The 21979-nt window shown below is 51.5% G+C and overlaps 1 protein-coding gene across 1 annotated transcript in view; it reads right to left on the reverse strand.

The window, feature by feature from the left end:
* Abcb9 (ATP binding cassette subfamily B member 9) overlaps positions 1 to 19795 on the reverse strand; it is a 31353-nt gene extending 11558 nt beyond the window's left edge. The window contains exons 1-9 of the mRNA XM_035443323.1: positions 19131 to 19795; positions 12837 to 12951; positions 12263 to 12393; positions 11190 to 11395; positions 8869 to 9066; positions 7616 to 7744; positions 6003 to 6191; positions 4891 to 5064; positions 501 to 660 (exon numbers count right to left, since the gene is read on the reverse strand). Coding sequence (XP_035299214.1) covers positions 501 to 660; positions 4891 to 5064; positions 6003 to 6191; positions 7616 to 7744; positions 8869 to 9066; positions 11190 to 11395; positions 12263 to 12393; positions 12837 to 12951; positions 19131 to 19719 — 1891 coding nt within the window. The 5' untranslated portion in view covers positions 19720 to 19795. The remainder of the gene's footprint in view (positions 1 to 500; positions 661 to 4890; positions 5065 to 6002; positions 6192 to 7615; positions 7745 to 8868; positions 9067 to 11189; positions 11396 to 12262; positions 12394 to 12836; positions 12952 to 19130) is intronic.
* Positions 19796 to 21979: the final 2184 nt, after the last annotated feature.

A 21979-nucleotide genomic window follows, 5' to 3' on the forward strand; every position in this document is an offset into this window, starting at 1 on the left:
AATACCAATGCATATAAACTATAACTTTAAAAACCCTAAGAAATTGTTACTTTATGTGTGGATGTTTTGCCTGCATGTATGCCTGTGTACCACATGCCCCAGAGGCCACAGGCATTGGATCCCCTGGGACAGGAGTTGCAGACAGCTGTGAGCCTCTGTGTGGGTCCGAAGAATCGAATCCTGGTCCTCCGCAAGAGCAGCAATGTGTTTAAGTCATCTCTCCAGCTCCTTGTTTGTTCATTTTTCAGACAGGGTCTCACCACATGGCCCTGGCTGACTTGGAACTTGCTATGTAGACCAGGCAAGCCTGGAACTCAGAGATCTATGTGCCACCATGCCTGGTGTTATACATGACCTTTATCAAAGATGACATGCCACTGAGGTGAACTGACATGCTCATGTTTCTGTGATGTGAATTTCATGTTGATGGAAGGAAAATGAAGTGATGGGCCATGGGTGCATCGATGGGCAGTCCCTAACTCAGAGTGGCATTGTCCTACCTGTGCTGTATCCGTCCTGCAGCTCCATGATGAATCCATGGGCATTGGCCTTCTGTGCAGCCTCCACGACCATCTCGAAGGGCACGGTGGGCAGGCCATAGGAGATGTTGTCTGTGATGGAGCGGGCGAACAACACAGGCTCCTGGCTTACCAGAGAGATCTGGGAGGAGGAGGGAGAGCAAGGTGGCTAGGAGAGGTTGGTGATGAAGCCACCAGCTGTCACTGGCAGCACCCCCCAACCCCACCTGACTGACGCCAGGAGTCTCAGGTTGGAAACCTGATCTGCATGCTGGCTGCACTCGACTGCCTCTTCCTTCCTAGAAGGGGCCCTTGGTACCCAGACCCTCCTAGACCTCAGGCTTCCTAGAATGACAATCTGGAGCCAGCAGATCTTATTGCTCTGAGTTAAGCCAGGTTCCCCCTGACTACGGGACGGGGACGGTGGGGGAGGGGGTAGCTCTGTGACTTTGCCAAGTGAGGGTACAGGAAGCCACAGCAAACCTCCCTGGCAGTTGCCCTAATTCTACTCTGCCTCTTGCCCCCCCAACCCATGCACGCCCTTTTGAGACAAGGTCTTCCTCTGGCATCCAGGCTGGCATAGAACTCAATGTGTAGATCAGGCTGGCCTTGAAATCCTGAGAGCCCTCCTGTCTGAGCCTCCAGAGGGCCGTGATTAGTCTCCAGGATGGCCTGTGATCTGGGTTAGGATTCTGATTCACAAAAAGAACAGTAGGGTTGGTGGGATGGCCCAGTGAGTGAGGGTCCTGCCACCAAGCCTGAAGATCTGAGTTCAATCCCCAGGACCCACACAGAAGAAGAGAATCCACTCCCACTAGTTTTCCCGATCGCCATATGTATAGTGTGGCCATGTGTGCACGGCCCCAACACACACAACATAAACAAGAGGGAGCATATTGTCATACTGTGAAGTGAGTGGCTGAAAACAACTTGGCTGCCCATAAGCTGGGGATTGGTTAAATAGGCAATTGATGTGGTAATACATGTTTTTCTTTGTTTTTATTGTATCTGTGCCTTTATTTGTTTATTTATTTTGGTTTTTTGAGACACAGTTTCTCTGTGTAGCTTTGGAGCATGTCCCGGAACTCATTCTGTAAATCAGGCTGGCCTTGAACTCATCTGCCTCTGTCTCCTGAGTGCTGGGATTAAAGGTGTGCTGCACCACCTGCACCACCTGCACCACCACCACCACCACCCTGCTTATTTGTGCCTTTAAATACTGACAGCTTTACATAAAGACAGGAAATAAATTGGCAAGGAATTCATTGAACAACCCTGAGCTGCAGCTGGAAAGGGGAGATGGAGGAGAACTCTCTGTCTTTATTATAAAATGCACTAAAGGGCTGGGGAGGCAGCCCAGTGGTTAATGAGCTTGCTGCACAGACTGGAGGACCCATATTGGTGCTGGGTGGGCAGGAAGGCCTACATGAAACTCCAGCTTCAGAAGGCAGAGGGCAGGTCCCTTAGTGAGACTAGTGAACTCTGGGTTTGACTGAGAGATCCTGCTTGGAATTATGAGGTAAAAGAGTGATCTAGGGTGATTCTAGAAATCCACATGCACCCTCACACATGAGCATGTACACCTACACACATGTATGCCACACATGCAAACATGCATACACACAGAAACATATACAGGAAAATGAAAAAAGGAAAAAATCACTACAATATGAGAAAAATCACTAAATCACTAAGTGCTATAGAGTGGCACTTGACAGATTGTGCCTTTGATAATTTAAAAGGCATAAAGTAAGGAGACAGCATTCCCCAGAGGAAAACCAGATGACTAATAAGCATATAAATGGGGCTTGATGTCTTTAGTCATCAGGAAGTGAGAAAGCCCACAAAAAGCTACTTCCGCACATTCACCACTTAGCAGAGCTAGGACTGATACTGTCAGGGAATCTGAGTACTCATGACTGCAGGCCAGTGTGTCACATACTAGGACACCGCCCACCTGCACCCATCTCTGCTTACATATGTTTAATGCAGGGAGACTTCCCAGCCTGTGGGTCCCGCCACATAGAGGCTAGAGCTCAGCTAGCTCAGTGGTAGATATAACGTGAGGCCTAGGGCCTTGGTTTCTAGCCCTGTTAATGCACACATGTACATTTGAACACATTTGCTCATACATGTACACACATACACACACACACACACACAGCCCCGGCTGGGAAGGGCTCTCCTGGACAGGTGGTGGTGTCTAGTACATAGTCTGAACACCTGTTTATATCAGGCCAGGATCAACTTTTTCCTTCTTTTAAAGAAAATTTTAAATTACATTTATTTAGTGTGTGTGGTATGTGTACGTGTATATATGCATGTGTGTGTGGTATGTGTGTAGAGCCAGAGACTGATTTCAGGAGTCTTCCTTTACCTCTCTCCACCCCATTCACTGAGGCTAGTCACAGTACAACGGTGGGCTCGCTATGGGATCCTCTGCCATCTGAGTCTGGGATCACAGGCAGGCTGCCACTTCTACTCAACATTTACATAGGTTCTGGGGATTCCAGCTCTGTCCCTCACACTTGTACCATAGGAAATTTTTGTTATTGTTTTATGACAGGGTTTCTCTGTGTAGATCTGGCTGTCCTGGAGCTCACTCTGTAGACCAGGCAGACCTCAAATTCACAGAGATCCTCCTGCCTCTGCCTCCCAAATGCTGAGATTAAGGGTGTGCCCCACCACTCCTGGCTTCCTCGTCCCTTTTATTTGGAAGGCAAAACAGTGATCCAAGTCATCTACCATGACACCAGGGCACACTCCCCCACCCCCCAACTCCATCGCTATACTCTTTTTTTTTTTTTAAGATTTTATTTATTTATTATGTACACAGTCTTCTGCCTGCACTCCAGCAGAGGGCATCAGATCTCATTCAAGGTGGTTGTGAGCCACCATGTGGTTGCCAGGAATTGAACTCAGGTCCTCTGGAAGAACAGTCAGTGCTCTTAACCGGTGAGCCATCTCTCCGGCCCAATCGCTATACTCTTGTGATGTTTAAAAACTAAAGTAAAATGACCCAAACTCCTACCAGAGTAGGAGGTGTGGACAGATGGACAGACAGCGATTCTAACAGTGGGCATCCCTCAGCACTGGAACACACAGCACAGCAAGGCTACCTGGTGACTCAGGTGGAAGGGCAGACACAAGATAGGCCCTCTGCATCTTCAGGGGATGGGACTAGGATACACTCAGACTCCAGAACCCATGCTGCCCATGTTTCTCCTCTAAACACTTGCACAGAGCCCACACACAGACTCTGAGTACAATGTCCACACTCAGTGAACAGTTGCTACACTACACAGTTTAGTGAATAAATAAATAGTAAGAAAAACACTTGGGTGTGGTGACAGATAGACATAATCCTAGCACTCAGGAGCCTGAGGCAGGAGGACTGCCAGGAGTTTGAAGCCAATCTGGGCTACATGAGAGACACTTTTTCAAAGTCAAAAGAAGGGCTGGTAATGGCTTGGTAGGTAAAGGTGCTTGCTGCTAAGCCTGATGCCCTGAGTTCCATCTCCAGGACCCACATGACGGAGGGAGAGGGAGAATCAACTCCTGAAAGTTTTCTCACCTGTCTGCATGGCAAGCATGAATACACACACAAATGTTAAAAACAAACAAACAAAAACCCCAAAAGCCATTATACAAAGGGAAGAGAGGCCATGGCCCTAAAGCAACTATGATAAAAGTGTGTCATTAAAAAAAAAAAGATGTGAGTAGCATTGGGAGCAGGAGAGGGTGACGAGAGTGAATACTGCCAAGCTGTTCCATACAAATAACCCCTTTTTTTTTTTTTTTTTTTGGTTTTTTGAGACAGGGTTTCTCTGTGTAGCTTTGGAGCCTATCCTGGCACTCGCTCTGGAGACCAGGCTGGCCTCGAACTCACAGAGATCCGCCTGCCTCTGCCTCCCGAGTGCTGGGATTAAAGGTGGTGTGTGCCACCAATGCCCGGCACAAATGACCATTCTTAATAAGCCCATTACTGTACAGTGAGTGTCTGCTGATGGAAACATTGAACAAGAAGGAAATGAGGGCCTGTTAATGCCCCACATTTCAGTGCACGGCTGCTGCACCTGCAGATGAGGAGGAGCCCATGAGAACAGGAGGGACCTCATGCACTTCGACTCTGCCTGGGTGAGGTAGAGACATTCAGTCTGGGTATGTCCAGAGGGGGTGAAATTAATGCCAATCCAAGAAATGGCTGTCACATGGGTCAGGGTAAGAGAATGGGCATGGTGGCTTGTGGAGTACCAGCACGCTCTATGTGGTGAGGTCACTTCAGTGATGGGTTTGAAATTGCACCCTTCTCTGCATCTGGGTCATGGCTCATAGGAAGGACAGGTAGGAGGACAGGGCATGCGGCACTCACCACGCGGTGCAGGTACTTGTGGTCATAGGCGCCGATGGGCTTGCCATCCAGCAGCACTCGGCCGCCCTGCAGTGGGTAGAAGTTCTCTAGGATGTTCACACAGGAGCTCTTCCCACTGCCTGAGGGCCCCACCAGGGCTGTCACCTTGCCTGGGGACAGGCTGAAGGAGACATTCTGCAGAGACACAAGATGTTCATTCAGGTCTCACAGGCAGGGGGGCATCCCCAGCCCACTCCATCGCCTCTGCCTCTGCCGGTGCTGTTGGCCAGCACCTGAGAGGTCTTCCTAGACACCAGACCTGAGGTGGGGGGGTTGATTTTACTGTTTTCTGAGGTGCTGGGAATTGAACCCAGAACATTATGCATGCTAACCAAAGGCCCAGCCACTGAGCTACATCCCCATACTGGGGCCCATGGCAATCTCAAACTTACTACGTAGCCTAGGCCAGCCTTGAACTAGTGGCAATCCTCCTGCTGCAGACTCCCAAAAGGTGGAATTATAACCCAGATCTCTTTTCACTGACTGGCCTGGTCCTCATTGCTCTGTGGCCCAGAGGGCCTTTGAACTTGTGGTCCTCCTGCCCTGGGCCTCCAGTAGCTGGGATGACAAGCCCAAGCCACCAGGACTGGTTCAGTGGCTCCTTTATATTTTCAATCTCCATGGTCTGGAGTGTGTTCTGCAGAGAGCCATCTGTTCAGCTTCTGCTTCCTGGACAGGTCTTGCTCACAGGTCACCTCTGAGGAGAAGCCCTGCTTGGCTGTTAGTACCTCTCCGCCTTGCCAGTACTTCTGAAGGGGTATGGCAAGCAAATTAAGGGTTGTGCTTACATGATTGCAGCACATCTCTAGGTCCACCCCTCTGGCTTCTGGTTAAGGTACTAAAAAACGCCCCCACCCAACCCCGGCCCACAACACACACACCCTTTTTTTGCACTGGGAATGAAAGCCCGCTAGGCAGGCACTCTGCTTGAGCCATGTCCAGCCCTCTCTAACAGGTCTCTGAGGTTCAGTTAAAGGCAGGGTTCCTCAGTGCAGCCCAGGGCCTGACCTTACTTGCTCCATACAACTAACAGGTGGGAAGGGTGGTTCTGGCAGACCTCGAGCTGCTCTTACCTGTAGGACCTGCGTGTGGGGCCGAGTGCGGTAGGTAAAGGTTACATTCTCAAAGTCCACCCGGCCCTCCAGGTGGTCAGGGGCCAAGCTCCCATCATGTACCATGGTTGGCTGTCGGTCGATGAACTCAAACACTTTCTCAGCAGCCCCCACTCCCTGCATCAGGCCACTGTAGACGGAGCCCACAGACTGCAAGGAAGACACACACCCTGGTCTCACTGACAACCATCCCTGACACCCACCAATGATGGGGTGTGGGGAGGTCACAGGACAGAGCTGCAGCTTTGGGGGAGATGCCACCTGCTGGTGCAGCACACAGTGATCATGAAAAAAAAAAAGTGATACCACTGTGTCCAAGCATTAGAGCCAGGGCCCAGGGTTGGTCCTACTGATTCTACTGCCACCCTGCAGGGATATGCTCACCCTGCAGGCGAGCACAGCAGAGTGGAAATCAAACCTTTTCTTTATTTTATTTTTTTAAGTCAGAGTCTATGTATCCCTGGCTGTTCTGAAACTCACTATGTAGCCCAGGCTGCCCTCAAACTCCCACAGAGCTCTGCCTTTGCCTCCTGAGTGCTGATATTAAAGGTGTGTGCCAGCCTGGCAACTGTTTTTCCATGGCCTGATGCAGCCTAGGCTGGTTGAAGATGTTCCTTTGATAGGATTTTACAATTTGACCAGGCTGTCCTGAAACTCACAAGAGATCCACCTGTCCCTGCTGCTGGAATTAAAGGGGTGCCCCACCATGTCCAAGTGTCAGGGAGGGGAAGAAAGTCCACCAAGGGACGGTCATGGTGTGGCCAGTCTGGGCTCCTGCCTCTGGCAATAGCAGAGAATCTGAGAGATAACCCAGCTGCAGTACCGGGGACTCTTGAGTTGATGCCCAAGCTGCCAGCTGTTAGTTCCTGCTCCCTTGCTCCCACCTCTCCAGTGCTGTGGTGGAGGCCTGCACCAACTAGCCCCTTTGATTCAGTGCTGAGGATGGGAGCTAGATTCACACAAGCTCTGCAAGCACCTAACACTGGAGCCACATCCTCGGCCCTAATTGAATTTTTAAATGGGTCTTATTGAACTCTATATATTCTCTCTGGCTACACATGCACCCAAAATAAACATGCACCCTAACAGTCACCCTCTTCACTGAGTGCTTTTTAAGCAATGAGGTTGCTTCTCTCAGAAGCACAGAGAATGCAAGAATTTTGCTGATCTGACACAGCAGGAAATGGCGGCAGAGTCTGAGTGAGGATGCCTGCTTGGCTCCCGTGTTCAGCCCCTTAGGTGTTGTAATAGTGTCCACCTTAGGGACATGAGTTAACACCAACAGAGCACATGGTTGCCCTGATGACAGTGACACAGTACACACCCGCTATGCCCGTGTGTTCCAACAGTGACATCATCACACAGTACACGAGATGCCATGTGTTCCAACATCGACGTCCTGTGTCCCTGTTCAGAGCTTGTTTCTCTGGCATCATTATCCCAGAAGCATATTTGAATTTCTGAAATGGGTCTGGAACAATCTTGCATGTACTCATTCTATTTGGCTAAAAACACTCCCGCCCAATATAATCCGAACCTGTCTCACCTGCACACCGCCCCCTCCAGCCCCTCACCTCCATGCAGTCTCCCAGGACAAACTCGTAGATGATGAAGGCAATGAGGTTGCCGCTGCTCATCTGCCCTGAGATGACGAGGTGGCCCCCATAGTAGAGGATACTGACCTGGACCACCAGGAGTGTGAGCTGTAGAGAGGGAGGGGACTTGGGTTATGCTCCCAGGTCTTAGCCAGCCCAGGGCCCTGCCCTCTATTGTGTCCCCACCCTGTGAGTGGGACCAGGGGATCAGGAGAGGAGCTTCTTTTGGAACTTAAGTTACTAAGCTTGGTGACAAGTGTCTTTTCCCCATGGAGCCATCCTCACTGGGTGCCGGAAGGCAGCCTTAAGGGCTCTGCATACTCTGCCACAAACAGAAAACTTCATTGCCCCATCTGTCACTCAACTCCCTGCCCCCAGAATCCCCTACAAAGGCCCCTAGCTGGAGCAGGCTATGGGCTTGGCAGCACAACAAGGCTTTCTTTGTAAGGCCCTGGCTGGCACATGCTACCCTCAGGTTCCTCTGCCAGGCCAGGCAGGACTATTAGTCTTCATTGTAAAGAGCATGGATCAGAGAGGTGGGTACACCAACTAAGGTCACACAGCAGCCAGGCAGAGCAGGACAGTGAGGACTTTTTGTTTCCTTAACTAGGCTCCTGAAGAAGGGCAGTGCCTTGGAGACCTCATGCTATGGTCTTTGGGGAAGGGAGGTCTGAGAGATGAGGCAACTCACAACCGTCCCAGAATCCCCACCAGCCCTTCCCCACCCCAAGGGCTAGACAAGTGTTCTCCTGTACAACAGAAAGAGCCCTGCTGTTGAAGAATTGGCAGAGGCTTAGCAGCTGGCTGGACACTTGTCCATTCTCTTCTGCTTGGCTGGCATTTTTAGGGGGTAGTGTTTCAGGTAGTGCCTCCTGGCTCCCTTGTACCCCTCCCTCCAGCTACTTCCTCCCATGGAAACTGTACTTCCTGCCCCCGCCAATCCCAGGCTGGCCTAGCTCCCACCTCCCAGACTACTGGGACAGGGACAAACCAAATTCTCTAGGGAGGGGCTGAGGCTTAGGTTGGGCCATAACTAGTCTGGGGAAGCAAGCTCCTACCTACCCTGCCACCTCACACAGACGGGGACAGAGGTTTCTGAAGGGCACCATGGTCTTTCCAGGAAAGACTCTCAGATGACTTTATACCCATATGTGGGGACCCAGACTATTGCCCAAGCAAGGGTTCCCTATCTGGATGCCCATCCCCTCACCCTGGCATCTGACCACACATACCCCGCTGCCCCAGACATAGGACATGTAGGCTGCTGCCTCCTTCCTGTTCAGCTTGTACACCTGCTGTAGCTTGTGGAGGAACACCTCTGCCTCTTCCTCCTCATTGGCAAAGCTGCGCACTGTCTTCATGGCGCTGATAGTCTCCTCGGCTGTGGTGCTGGCTCTGGCCAGGGCACTCTGGACCTCCTTGGAGAGCCTCTGTGGACAGGAATGGGCAGGACAGCCTCACTACACTCCTGGAGCCACCTCCATCCCACACTGCCCACCGCAACCCCATTTCCTTCTAACCAATAGGACAGACTCAAGGGAACAGACCCCAGTGGAGTTACTGGGGTCAGCTTCTGAGGACTGGACAATTATTATTATTTTTATTTAGTTTTTATGTACACTGGGATTTTGCCTGCATGTATGACTTGTGAGGATGCCAGATCCCCTGGAACTGAAGATATAGACAGTTGTGAGCTAACATGTGGGTGCTGGGAATTGAATCTGGGTCCTCTGAAGAGCAGCCAGTGCTCTTAACCGCTGAGCCATACCTCCAGCCCCTGGGTGATTCTGAAGTCACCCACAGTGCCTAAAAGAGAACACTGACTCCAGTTTGGGGTAAATCTTCCAGAAAATGAGCTTCCACACCTGGTCCTGAGCTGGCCTAAGAACAGTAGGCCCTGGATGTTGCTCAGTTGTACACAACTCAAGAAACATCAAGTGCTATCAGCATGAGCTAGGTGAGGATGAGAGATCCCAGACATGTGCACTGTGAACACCACAGACTGGGGAATCTGCTCGTATAGTAAGCAGAGGTGGCTGGAGGGGAAGCAGCTCTGCTTTGGTCTGTTCCACAGTAATTAACACAATAGCTGCCTAAGCAGGCCAGCAGTGCTGCCCCACAGGGCAGGATGGCATGGTGCTCTAGCTGGTTCCATGATCTGAGTGTCACACTTGGTCACAGGGAGCAGGCACACCACACCTGGGAGGAACTAGGTGGGGCCCTGAGTCATGTCTGGTTCTGTTGGTTTTGTTTTGTTTTGTTGGGTTTGTTTTGGGTTTTGGTTTTGGAGACAGGGTTTCTCTGTGTAGCTTTGGAGCCTATCCTGGCACTCACTCTGTAAGACCAGGCTGGCCTCGAACTCACAGAGATCCACCTGCCTCTGCCTCCTGAGTGCTGGGGTTAAAGGCATGTGCCACCAATGCCGGCTTGTATTATTATTATTTTTAATCTTTTATTATTGTGGTGGGGACACGGGAACAAATCTCCTGGCATGGGTGTGGTCACTTTTATGGAGTTGATTGTGTCCTTGCACTTGCTGGGTTCTGGGGACTGAACTCAGGTCACCAGGATTGCACAGCAAGTACTTTTACCTCCCAAGCCCTCTAGTATCCCCAGGCACATCTGATTGCAGGTGGTATGTGTGGTTTGTAGGGATGGTAGAGCCTAAAGGAATTTCTTCAAGGCTCCACCCACTTGGAGGTGGGGCCTCAGGTGGGCAGAGACAGAGGTCAGCAAGACTGCAGGAAGGTGGGAGCAGGGGCAGGGAAGGGAACAGTCTCCATCCCACCCTTTCACTTTCCCCCTTCAGTGAGGAGCTACTGGAGAACCCATGATCAGAGCTGAGGGGAGGTGGCCTTTTCCGAGGCTGGAGGTTGAAGGAAATGTGTTTACAGAGGGGAGAGCTCCAGAGCTGGGAACAGAGACTAGGGAGGCTGGAAGCTCCTACTTTGGAGTTCCCTCCCCATTGGTGCCTGAGCCTGTCATGGGGCCCAGACCTGCATGTCTGAACTCAGTTCTAGGGCTGCAAATCCAGGAGGCCAGGGAGAGTGAGCCCAGTTAGCAGGCAGTGGTGGAGCAGACTTCAGACTGCCTCATACTAGATCACAAGTGAGACCCAAGTCACCATCCCCTTAAAACCCAGCACCAACCTGGGCCCTCATCACCTGTCATTTCCCTGTCTCCCACCACCTACCCAGCAGACACACAGGCACATTCCTCCGCAGAGCCTTGGTGTGTGCTGTGCCCTGAGACAGGGTCCACTTTCCTCAGGTCCCAGCAGCCACCCCACTCACAACTGTCTGCCTTGCTTTGCTTTGTAGTGGCAGTCCTTAGGCATGAGTGCTGGGATTACATCTGTGACCTGAGACCAGCTGTCACTTGACATGAGCCCTGAAGGCAGGGCCTACGTCACTGCTTTCCAGAGCTGGAAATAGGTGCCCAGGAAATTCCCAAAGACCAAATGAAGAAATGAATACACATACTGCCTTTGGACATCCTGGTCTAGCTCCTTGAAGCAGACACAGGCGCTGCTTGGGGACCAGATGGCGCCTACCTTGTAGTACTTGCCGTAGATGTTGGACACCATCATGATGATGGGGAAGCCCATGAAGGTGACCAGGGAAAGCTGCCAGGAGAGGCTGAACATGAAGACCACCACGCCCGTGACTTTAACTGTGTTCCTCAAGAAGATGTTGATGTTCTGGGAGACCAGGTCGCTGACCATGGTGGTGTCAGAGGTGAGGCGGGAGATGAGGTCCCCTGGAACACAGGCAGCTCAGCCCTCTGTGGCAAGGATGCCCAGAGCTGCAGGGTGGGCACAGGGGACACTAAGGGGCTTCTGAGATGGAGAGTATGAGTCAGGTCTTTCCCACCACACCTTCTGGAAGGCTAGGGAGCCAGCCCCAGCCCCTAGTACCATTTTTTCCCCTGTTTTGTTTGAGGCCAGGTCTCAAGTAGCCCAGGCTGGCCTTGACAGGATCACAGGTGTGCGCTACCACACACGGTTGCAGCATCTGCCTGCCCACTGAGTGGAAACAGCAGCTGAATGTCAGCTGGAAGGGCCAGCTTGGTACCACACACTTACTCATCACCGCAGTCACTGGCAAAGTTGATAAACACCACCCACACCCACCTTAGAAAGCCCCCTGAGCTTGGAGAAGAACACATAACAGGTGTCTCACACAATGTGGGGTACTGGGCTAGGAGCCTTGCAACAGCCATCAGGTGTGGCTATAGGGGACACAGGCCCTGAAGGTGAGGGGTGGGCAGGGCTGGGCTGGTCCAGTGCTTGAGACCATGGTGGACATACTTCTTCTCCCTGCTTAGGATCCCCCATCACTCAGTCCAAAGAGACTGGGCCTCTGCAGACCACTCTCAGACAGCACTGGCCCCTGGGGTTTTCACAAGGCAATGAGAGGCCTCACCCACTGCAGAGACCTCAAGTGGCCTGGCCAGGGTCCTGTGGTAGCCATACCTCACCCCAAATCTCCCCAGGTAGCTTAGCTGTCCAGGGCTCCACTCTGATTTGGACCAGAGGAAGAGCTAGCAGGGCAAGCCATGCTACTGTTGGGCTCCACAAAGAAGCTAGCTCACCCTGGATACCCAAAGTCCTCAGGAGGGACCAACCTGTACGGTTCTCGTCAAAGAAGCTCGTTTCCTGCGACACCAATGAGCGGAAAAGACAGTTCCGGAGGCGAATGTTCAGTCTGGCAAATACGAGGGTGAAAATGCCGCCCCGAATACCTGCGGCCAATGAGCTGATTGCAGATGAGAGACGGTATAGCCGGTGTCCTTCCGGCAGGAAGCAGCCACCACCCCCTGACCCCCCAAAGGAGAGAGACAGGCTACTCTGTAGGGATGGTGTTGGGGTCTAGACCCCCTCACTCCCCAGTAAGTCCCTCAGCAAGGGTGAAGGACTCAACACTGTCAGCCAGACCCTTCTAGAACAGTTTAGGAAGCTAGTCCTTTGGGCTGCATATTCACAAACCAGCCAGGGAGGGAAAGAGGATATCCTCAGAGGCTGGAGTCATCTTCAGAGACAAGAGAGTGTGACTCTAAGATGTGACCTAACCAAAGGGTTCAGAGCCAGTATGAGAGGTTGCCATGGTGCTGGACTGATGCTGGGTTGCACCCTTCACTCTCCTGCCCTCCCTTCCACCTGCTCTCCTGAAGATGTGCTGTGTATGGGCTGGGTGGCTACCTGCCAATGGCCAGCAGGCAAACGACAACAACGGCTGTGCTGAACTGGTCCATGCTCTTCTGGATCACGATGCTGTCAATGGCCCGGCCTGTGTAGTAGGGCAGGAAGGTCTCACCTAGGGGAGACAGTGCAGGCTCAGGGGCAGCCACAGATTCTCACCCAACCAGTGGTCTATTCTGCCAGTGCCTGCTTGCCCCTACAGTAAACTTGATGGGACTTAATTACCATGGAAACAAACCTCTGGGCATGGCTGTGAGGGAGTTTCTAGACAGTATTAACTGAGGTGGGAAGACCCACCATAAATGCAGGCTCCAGGCCAGGCGTTGGTGGCGCACACCTTTAATCCCAGCACTTGGGAGGCAGAGGCAGGCGGATCTCTGTGAGTTTGAGGCCAGCCTGGTCTCCAGAGCGAGTGCCAGGATAGGCTCCAAAGCTACACAGAGAAACCCTGTCTCGAAAAAAAAAAAAAATGTGGGCTCCAGTTCCCCACAGGCTGGGGTCCCTAACTGAATAAAACGGAGAGAAAAAGCTGAGCCCACCCTTCATCTCTGCTTCCAGGCTGTAGATGCCACGTGACCAGCAGCCTTACGTGCCCACCACGACGGACTGTACTCTTAACTGTGTGCCAAGTTCAGCTCAGGGAAGAAAACTAATACACCCTCTACAGAGAAAACACTGTGACTAGTCTACATGGCCCAGGCTGACGTTGAAGACACCTGGGCACCTGGGCACCCAGCATATGAAGCCTGTCACGGGTCCTGCCATCACCCATTCCACACAGGCCATACAGCTCATCATCAGCTGAGGGATGCCAAAGGTGATTTCATTCGTCTGGGTGTACAGTCCACCTTCCAGAACCAGGAAGTCCTTGCCATTCTGCTCCGGGCTGTGCTGGTCCCATCCCTCTGAGGGGTGGAGCTCTGCAGCTGGCAGGGTGATTCCTCACCCACAGGCTTCCTGGATCTTCACCCTTCTGACTCAGTGGCAAGGAAGGAGACAGGAGATTCAACCGAAGTTCATGCATGTTAAAGAGCACATATTTAAGGGGGGGCTTTGAAGTGTGTTTCACTCAGCTAGTATGAGCCTCTCAAAGCCCTGCCCTTCCTTTCCTGTGTCCTGGGGGACACAGTTCCTCTTCTCCAAGGACACAGCCATGCTCTCTCACCTTGAATGCAGGCAGCAACCCTCACCAGACACCAAACCTGGCACCACCTTTGATTTTTAGCACTGGGGATGGAGCTAAGCCCTGACCCTGACCCTCACAGATTCCTCTGGATGTCCTCACTGCAGCTCTTGGCACAGACTGAGCGAGGCTTGAGACTGGACATAAGGTAGGGTCTTACATGCACCCTGACCTTCTGTGGGGCTCTGGCGCCCTCTGCTGGATATGAAGCAGGAGCCTCGGGGCAGTCATCTGGCTCTAGCCGGATGGGTGTCCAGCTATGGCTGGATTTTACCTGAGCTACTATTCTGCCTCAGTTTACCCATCAGTGAGCTCTGATGATGGTGAGCTGTGTGCTCTTTGGTATTGGGAGTACTGCAAACCCTTCTGAGGAATCGATAAGCATCTGGACACTCCAAATTTCCCAAATCTGACTGCTATTGCTGTCTCAGCAAGCCCCACCCTGCTCCAAGTCACCCATCTCGCCTGTCTCAGGGGCTGCTTCCCACTTTTGAATTCATTCACTTCTTGGCCCTCTCAACTCAATATGGTCTGTTTACCCCCAGCTCACCCAGGGCAAGAACTAAGGTCCTTGCAATGGCTCATGGCAACCTGTGCAGGAAGACACGGGACATCTGTTCTACCTTTCTCACTCTGCTCCAGTCCCCACAGACTTGGCTGCCTCCTTAACAGCCAGGTACCTTCTGCTTCAGGATCTGTGCACACTGACCCCTCTGCCTAGAAGACGTCTTACCTCAGACATCTGTTCCCTTATCTCCTCCAAGTCCCAAATGTCACCCGGTGTTCTTATGGCTTTGGTATTTTTGTTCTTGCTATTTGTGGAAATGACTTCTTTCCACAGAGGAGGTGACTGGTGCTTACAGCAGTTATATCACTCATCGCTTGCCCACATTTCTATACAGTTGAGATGCCAAGAAACTCAATGAAAGAATCCTGGTTTACAATGCTTGGGAGCTGAGGCAGGAGGATTAGAAGTTGAGGGTCAGCCTCAGTGACATAAGACTCTGTCTCAAATAGCAAAAATAAGCAGGTATGGTATAGCACATGCCTATAATCTCCATTTGGGAGGTGGCAGCAGAGATCAGGAGTTCAAGGCTGGCCTAGGTCACATGAGGTCCTGTCTGAAAACAATAAATAAACAAGAGCTAATGAGTTGGTAAAGGGCTTGTCCTGCAAGCATGAGAATCTGAGTTCAGACCCTGGCACCTACATAAACAGCTGAGCATGTTGGCATAGCCTGGAACTCCAGTGCTGAGGAGGCAGAGGCAGGCTGATCCTGGAAGCTCACTGGCCTGCCAGCCCAGATGGATCAGTGAGCTCCAGGTTCAGTGAGAGACCCTGCCTCAAAAGCTAAGGTGGAGGGCGACTGAGGAAGACAGCTGACACTGACTCCTGACCTCCACATGCACCCACACAGGTGCCACAGACACAAAGAACATGAATTGGAAGACAAACAGAAAAGAATCCTGGGCTGGTGAGCCGGCTCACTGGGGAACGCTCTGCCACCAAGTCTGACAAACTGAGTTTGATCCCGGGACCTACATGGTGGGAGGACAGAACTGACTCCCCCCCCTTTTTTTTAGGGGGGTAGGATTTCCAGACAGGTTTCTCTATGGCTTTGGAGGCTGTCATGGAACTAGCTCTTGTAGACCCCGCTTATTTCAAACTCACAGAGATCCACCTGTCTCTGCCTCCCGAGTGCTAGGATTAAAGGCGCTCACCACCACCGCCTGGCCAGAGCTGACTCTCTTAAGCGGTCCTCTGAACTCCACTCACGGGGCATAGCATGTGCTAAAGCAGCCCCTCCCCAAAAAAGTAAATACAAATGTGATTTTAAAAAAACTGGGAGGTGGTGGCTCATGCCTTTAATCCCAGCACTCAAGAGGTAGAGGCAAGTGAATCTCTGAGTTCCAGGCCAGTGTGGTCTACATAGTTCTAGGACAGCGAGAGTGACAGAGAGAAACTCTTGTTTTGAAACAACAACTCCCCTCCCCCCAAAAAGAATCCTTCCAGGACATCCAGGGATATGCAGAGCAACCTGACTCAGAAAATAATTTTTTGTTTGTTTGTTTTTCAAGACAGGGTTTCTCTGTGTAGCTTTGGAGTCTATCCTGGCACTCGCTCTGGAGACCAGGCTGGCCTCGAACTCACAGAGATCCACCTGCCTCTGCCTCCCGAGTGCTGGGATTAAAGGCATGCACCACCCACGCTCGGCTAGAAAATAAAATTTTAAAAAGAATATTGATGCCAGGCAGTGTTGATGTCTGGGGTGGTGGTACACAACCTTTAGTCTCAGCACTGAGAGGCAGAGGCAGATGGATCTCTCTGTGAGTTCAAGGTCAGCCTGGTCTACAGAAAGTTCTAAGACAGCCAGGGTTATACAGTGAGAACCTGTCTCAAAAAGATAAAACATAGAAGTGGGGTGCACTGAAACATGTCCCCACTTGGTGGCTGGTGGCTTTATTCCCCCTGTGTTTAGGTCATGACAGGACAGAAGGAAGGGCCGGCACAGATGACACTGTGGACTGAATAGAGACTCACCTCACGACCTCACATTAACCCTACACCTACCCCAGGTGCCCTGCTTGTCTCTCTTAGCTTGTATGAGCTCCTCGTCCCACTGCAGAGTGAGAAACTGAGGCTCAGCTTGCCCAGAGTCAGTACTGCTTGGCCTGAAGTAACCCTGATGGCTGCCAGAACTCAGTGGCACTGTAGAACAGTTGTACCCCCTGGGCATGCCACCGTAAGCATAGGGACAAGGTCATGGTGTGACATCTGGTGCCAGGGATCAGGACTTGGTGTGAGTGCCTGATCAATAACACCAACATGATGACAAGGCCACTCAGGAGAATCCAAGATGGCTGTCCAAGAGAGCCCTGGGGCTTTGATGTAAGTGCAGAAGGGTTAAACGGAAAGGGTCAGCCTGATGCTTACAGTTACTCAAGATCAGTGTGCTCCCCATGTGCTAGGGCTTGTCTGGGGCATTTTATCTTCTTAGCTCAGTGACCTATTACCCGTTCCCCAACATCATGGGACTGCATGGTTTGAATTTGATGTCCCCTCAAAAGCTTGTGTGATGGAGGATCGCCCCCACCTGGGACATAGTGCAAGCTTTAGGAGTCCAGCCTAGTCAGTGTATGGGTGTTTCCTCTTCACCTTTCCCTCTCTCTCCCCTTTATCTGTCATCTCTCTGCTTCCTAGCCACCATGAAGTGATGGTTCCCCACTACACTCTTTTTTTTTTTTTTTTCCCCGAGACAGGGTTTCTTTGTGTAGCTTTGGAGCCTATCCTGGCATTCGCTCTGTAGACCAGGCTGGCCTTGAACTCAGAGATCACCTGCCTTTGCCTCCCAAGTGCTGGGATTAAAGACGTTCGCTACCAACGCCCGCCCCCCCACTACACTCTTGCCATGATATTCTGTCTCACTGTAGGTCCCAAGCCCACGGAGCCAGACAACCATAACTGGAACCCAACTCCATGAGCCAAACTAACCTTTCTTCCTTACAAGTTGTGGCCAGGGTAGTTTGTCACAGCAACACACAGCTGATTAATACAGGGATTGTGACCCCCTACTTTACAGGCACGGAGACCGATACGAAGAGAGTCTGAGCAACTGCCTGTGATCCCAGAGACACTAAGGGGAAGGAACTGAGAGGGTGGCAGGCAGGGGTGGGGGGTGGGATGGAGCTTGGAGGAAAAGGAGAAAAGCATCTGCCAGCTCAGGTTCCCTGGCATTCTTTGAGAATACTCTGCCTTTCTTACTGCCCCCAGGGTCTGTCTCTGTGAATTCCTGATCACCTACCATGACGTGCCAAGCCCTGTGCTTGCCATTCCCCAGAAGAGGGAAGTAAGGTTCAGAAGGCTTGAGAGATTCACCCAGGTCCCACAGCTCAGTGAGACCCCAGGCCCTGCCAACAAGAGAAGCCACAGAGTCTCAATCTTGTAATACCACCTTCCTGTCCACAGCACCAGACAGTTCACGTTCAAATCAGGACACACTTCACCATTCAGCTCCATCCAGGCACATGAGACAAGTTCATACAAGAGGAGGCAAATGGGGAAAAAAAAAAAAAAACAACTATGCTATCGCTGCCACACAGTGGAGGTCTATGCAGCTGAAGAAACTAATGAAGTTTTGTGTGGGGAATGTCTAGAAGCCATTAAATTAAAAAAAAAAATGCACAAAGTGGGAAGTAGTACAGCCCACATGTTGGGAGCTACATTGGGAAACACCAAAAGCATTAAAGAGAGAGGACTAGGGCTTGGGAAGACGTTCCCCATTTCAAAAGATGGCCAAGGCAGTGTGTGGTGATAATAATTCTGCTGCCTAGGAGGCAGAGACAGGAGGATCCCTGAGTGCTGCCAGCTCCTCTAGCCAATCAGTGAGCTCCAAGTTCAGTGAGGCTGTCTCAAAAATCAGATGGAGGGCTGCCAAGGCCAATACTCAGGTTGACCTCTGGCCTCTATGTCCACACAAAAACACATATACATGATGTACACATAGGTGGAGAAATAAATGGGTCTCCTGCCCACCATAAGCCTCTGCGACCTCTGTGGTTAACCTGGGCAGGACAATGAGGGGAATTGGGTAGAATTAGGATAAGCACACAGGTTACAGCATTTGCCTTTCCATTATCTTCTCTTAGGTTTGTTGTTGTTTTGTTTTTCAAGGCAGGGTTTCTCTGTGTAACAGTCCTGACTATTCTGGAACTCACTCTGTAGACCAGGCTGGACTTTAACTCACAGAGATCTGCCTGCCTCTGCCTCCCAAACGATGGGATCAAAGGCGTGTGCTACCACCTCCCAGGTGTGTTTTTTTTTTTTGGGGGGGGGTGTTTGGTTGTTTTGTTGTTTTCTTCTTTTCTTTGTATTTTTGAGACGGGTCCTACTATTTGCCCAGATTGGCCACAAACTCTCAACAACCCTCCCTACTCAGCCTCTTAAGTGCTGAGATGACAAGGTAAGATACCCATTCTTTCGGGATCTCTGGGAGATGTGAACCACCTAAGTAAATAGCTACTTAAACGGTGGGGAACGAGGTTGTTGAGCAGCCTGAGGTGCGTCCTTGGAGACCAAGGCTCAGGGTGGGCCAGACCCACGACCCCACTTACCCAGAGCTGCTACGATGAGGAAGAAGGAGGCAGCTACTAGGAAGGCCACATCAGGCTTGGTGTAGGAGAGCAGCTTCTGTAGTGTGGCTCCCGACGCCTGCTCAGCAGGGGCCCCACCCTCCCCGTGGAAGCCCTCGGTCCCAGGCTCCAGGGCCTCTGCATCTGACCGCACAGTGGCCAGCAGCCCCCACAGCAGAAAGGAGGCTGCCAGTGAGATGTAGGTCCACACAAAGAGCGCCCAGAACCACGGGTCCCGAATGGGCCTGCGCACCTCTGAGAACAGTAGCAGTTTGACCATGGCATAGATGCCCACAAAGAGGCACACGAGGGTGATGACGAGCCACGAGGCCCGCAGGCGCCTTGGCCCAAGAGCGCTGTTCTTGGCTACACCGATGGTAGCCCCCAGCAGCAGGCAGCTGCGATACAGGCAGGCAGCCCAGAGGTCCAGCACCGAGTCGAAGATGTTGAAGTGTCGGATGTCCTCCAGCAGGCTGCGGTCGAGGTGGCTGAAGGCATAGATGGCGGTGGTCACACCTACGTCCATGCTCACAAAGGCCAGCGTCACTACCACTGCCTTCCACAGCCGCATCCTGCTGGCTGGTGGCAAGTGGGTGATGGGGGCTGGCTGTAGCTCACCGGGGCAAGGCCATCATCTACTGCTGGGCGAGGCCACACCTGCAGGCAACAGACAGATCAGGGCAAGAGGTGTGGGTGTGCTCCTAGGGCTGTGCAACTCTGAGCCAGTCGGGTGACTACAGTGATTTCCTGGGGTGTTGGAAATTATTCTCATGGAAGGAATGTCTGTTTAGCATCTGCTGTAGGCCTGTGTTCCTTGTGTTTGGGATTTAGCAATTAGCAAAAATTGAGCCAGATGTGGTGGCTCAGGCCCATAATCCCCAGACTCTGCTCTAGAAGCTGAGGTGGGGGACTGTACTGAATTTCAGTTTAAGGCTAGCCTGGACCACAGAGACACACACCCTCATTTAAAAAGTAGAACAGAAGAATTCGGTCTAGGGAGATGGCTCAGTGAGCAAAGCACTTCTGTGAGTATGGGGAGATGAGTTAAATGCCCAGGACTCACAAAAGTCAGACACAGAGGCACTTGTTTTCTCTTGTTTCCCAGGGTGGGGTGGGGAGGAGTGTCAGAGACAGGAGTTTACTGACTAGCCAGAATCAATGAGCTCCTAGGTCAGAGAGACCCGGTCTTAAAACACAAGGTGGAGGGCTTGAGAGATGCTCATTAGGAGCAGTTGTGAATGGCTGCCCTTGCAGAGGCCCCAGCACCCACAGCAGGTGGCTCACAACTAACTGTATCTCCAACTCCAAGGGCTCTTATCCCTTCTGGACTCTGCAGGCCCCTACATGAATGTAGTATACATCGTCTCATGCAGACATAAATAAAAATAATAAAAGTCTTTTCAACAGGTGGAGAGCAATGGAGGACGACACTTAACATCAATCTTGGAAGCATGCAGGCATGTGTACACATGTACGTGCATGCGAGCACGCACACACACACACTCTCGAGCACACAAACGCACATCGCAGCAGCACCACCACCAGACAATAAAGAGAAACAGAAAACAATGAAGACAAACCACAAAGATCCCTGCCCGTATGAGAATGACCTGCTAGGAGAGGAGGGAGATTCAAAAGAGACTGAAGAAGAGATTTAAAAGGGGCTGAAGAAATGGTTCGGTGGTTAAGAGAACTGTCTGCTCTTCCAGAGGACCAGGCTTTCATTTCCACCATCCACATGGTAACTCACAGTCGTCTGTAACTCCAGTTTCAGAGGCTCCAACATCCTCCTGTGGCCTCTGTGGACACTGAATGCACATGGTACACACACATTCATGTAGGCAAATTACACATACAAAAGACATAAAAACAAAAATTAAATAAAACAAAGAAATGACTGGTGTTGAATGATAAGGCCTGTGACAGAGAAAGAGGTGTAAACAGGGGTGGTGACATTTGAGCAAGACTTGGAAGAGGTGAGGGAGCCAGGCTTGGTGGCTCAGGCCTGTAATTCTAGCTACTGGGAAAGCTGAGGCAGGAGGATAGCAAGTTCAGAGCCAGCTTGGGCAACTTAGTGAGACGAAATTTAAAAGTGAAAAGAGAGGATCAATTCAGGGATAGAGTGCTTGCTTATGTGTGAGCAAGCACTAATGTCTAGTTCAAACACGTGTACACACACACACACACACACACACACACAGAGACAGAGAGACAGAGAGAGAGAGAGAGACAGAGAGACAGAGACAGACAGACACACAGAGAGAGAGACAGACAGAGAGAGACAGAGAGACAGAGAGGACAGAACCTGCCCCAAGGATATATGGGGGAAAGCACTGGGACAGGTGGAACAAAAGACCAGAGCCCCAAGGCAAGAGTGTACTCCTTATAGTTGAAGGCAAGGAGGACTCAGGCAGTGGTGGTGGTGGGGACGATGACAATAATAATCACCTGGAGGACTTTGTCACTACTGAGAGGGTGAAGCTGAGATTAGCAGAGCTCAGCATGTGGCTACTAGAGTCTCGATCAATCATTCCGTTTACACAAGGTGCTGGTGAAGTTTAGTGTGTGGTATCAGGCCTGGAACAGGTGACGCACACTAACCGCCGCTGATAGTTGCTGCGCACGCTGTATCTCAACTCACCTTTCACTCTCAGGTTCCATGGCAACCCAGAGACCTTTGTGTCTGCTTGGAAGTTTCCAGACTCTATATCCAGCCTAGGCTGGCCCTTACTCTTCGCCTAGACCCCCTTGTCTTTTTCTGGATTTTGCTGTTCACATCCCTGGAGTTCCTCCCACAATGGGGCCCCTAAGGACTCACTGAGGTCTGGCAG

Source organism: Cricetulus griseus, chromosome 4 (genome assembly GCF_003668045.3).
Source record: "Cricetulus griseus strain 17A/GY chromosome 4, alternate assembly CriGri-PICRH-1.0, whole genome shotgun sequence".
NCBI lineage: Eukaryota > Metazoa > Chordata > Mammalia > Rodentia > Cricetidae > Cricetulus > Cricetulus griseus.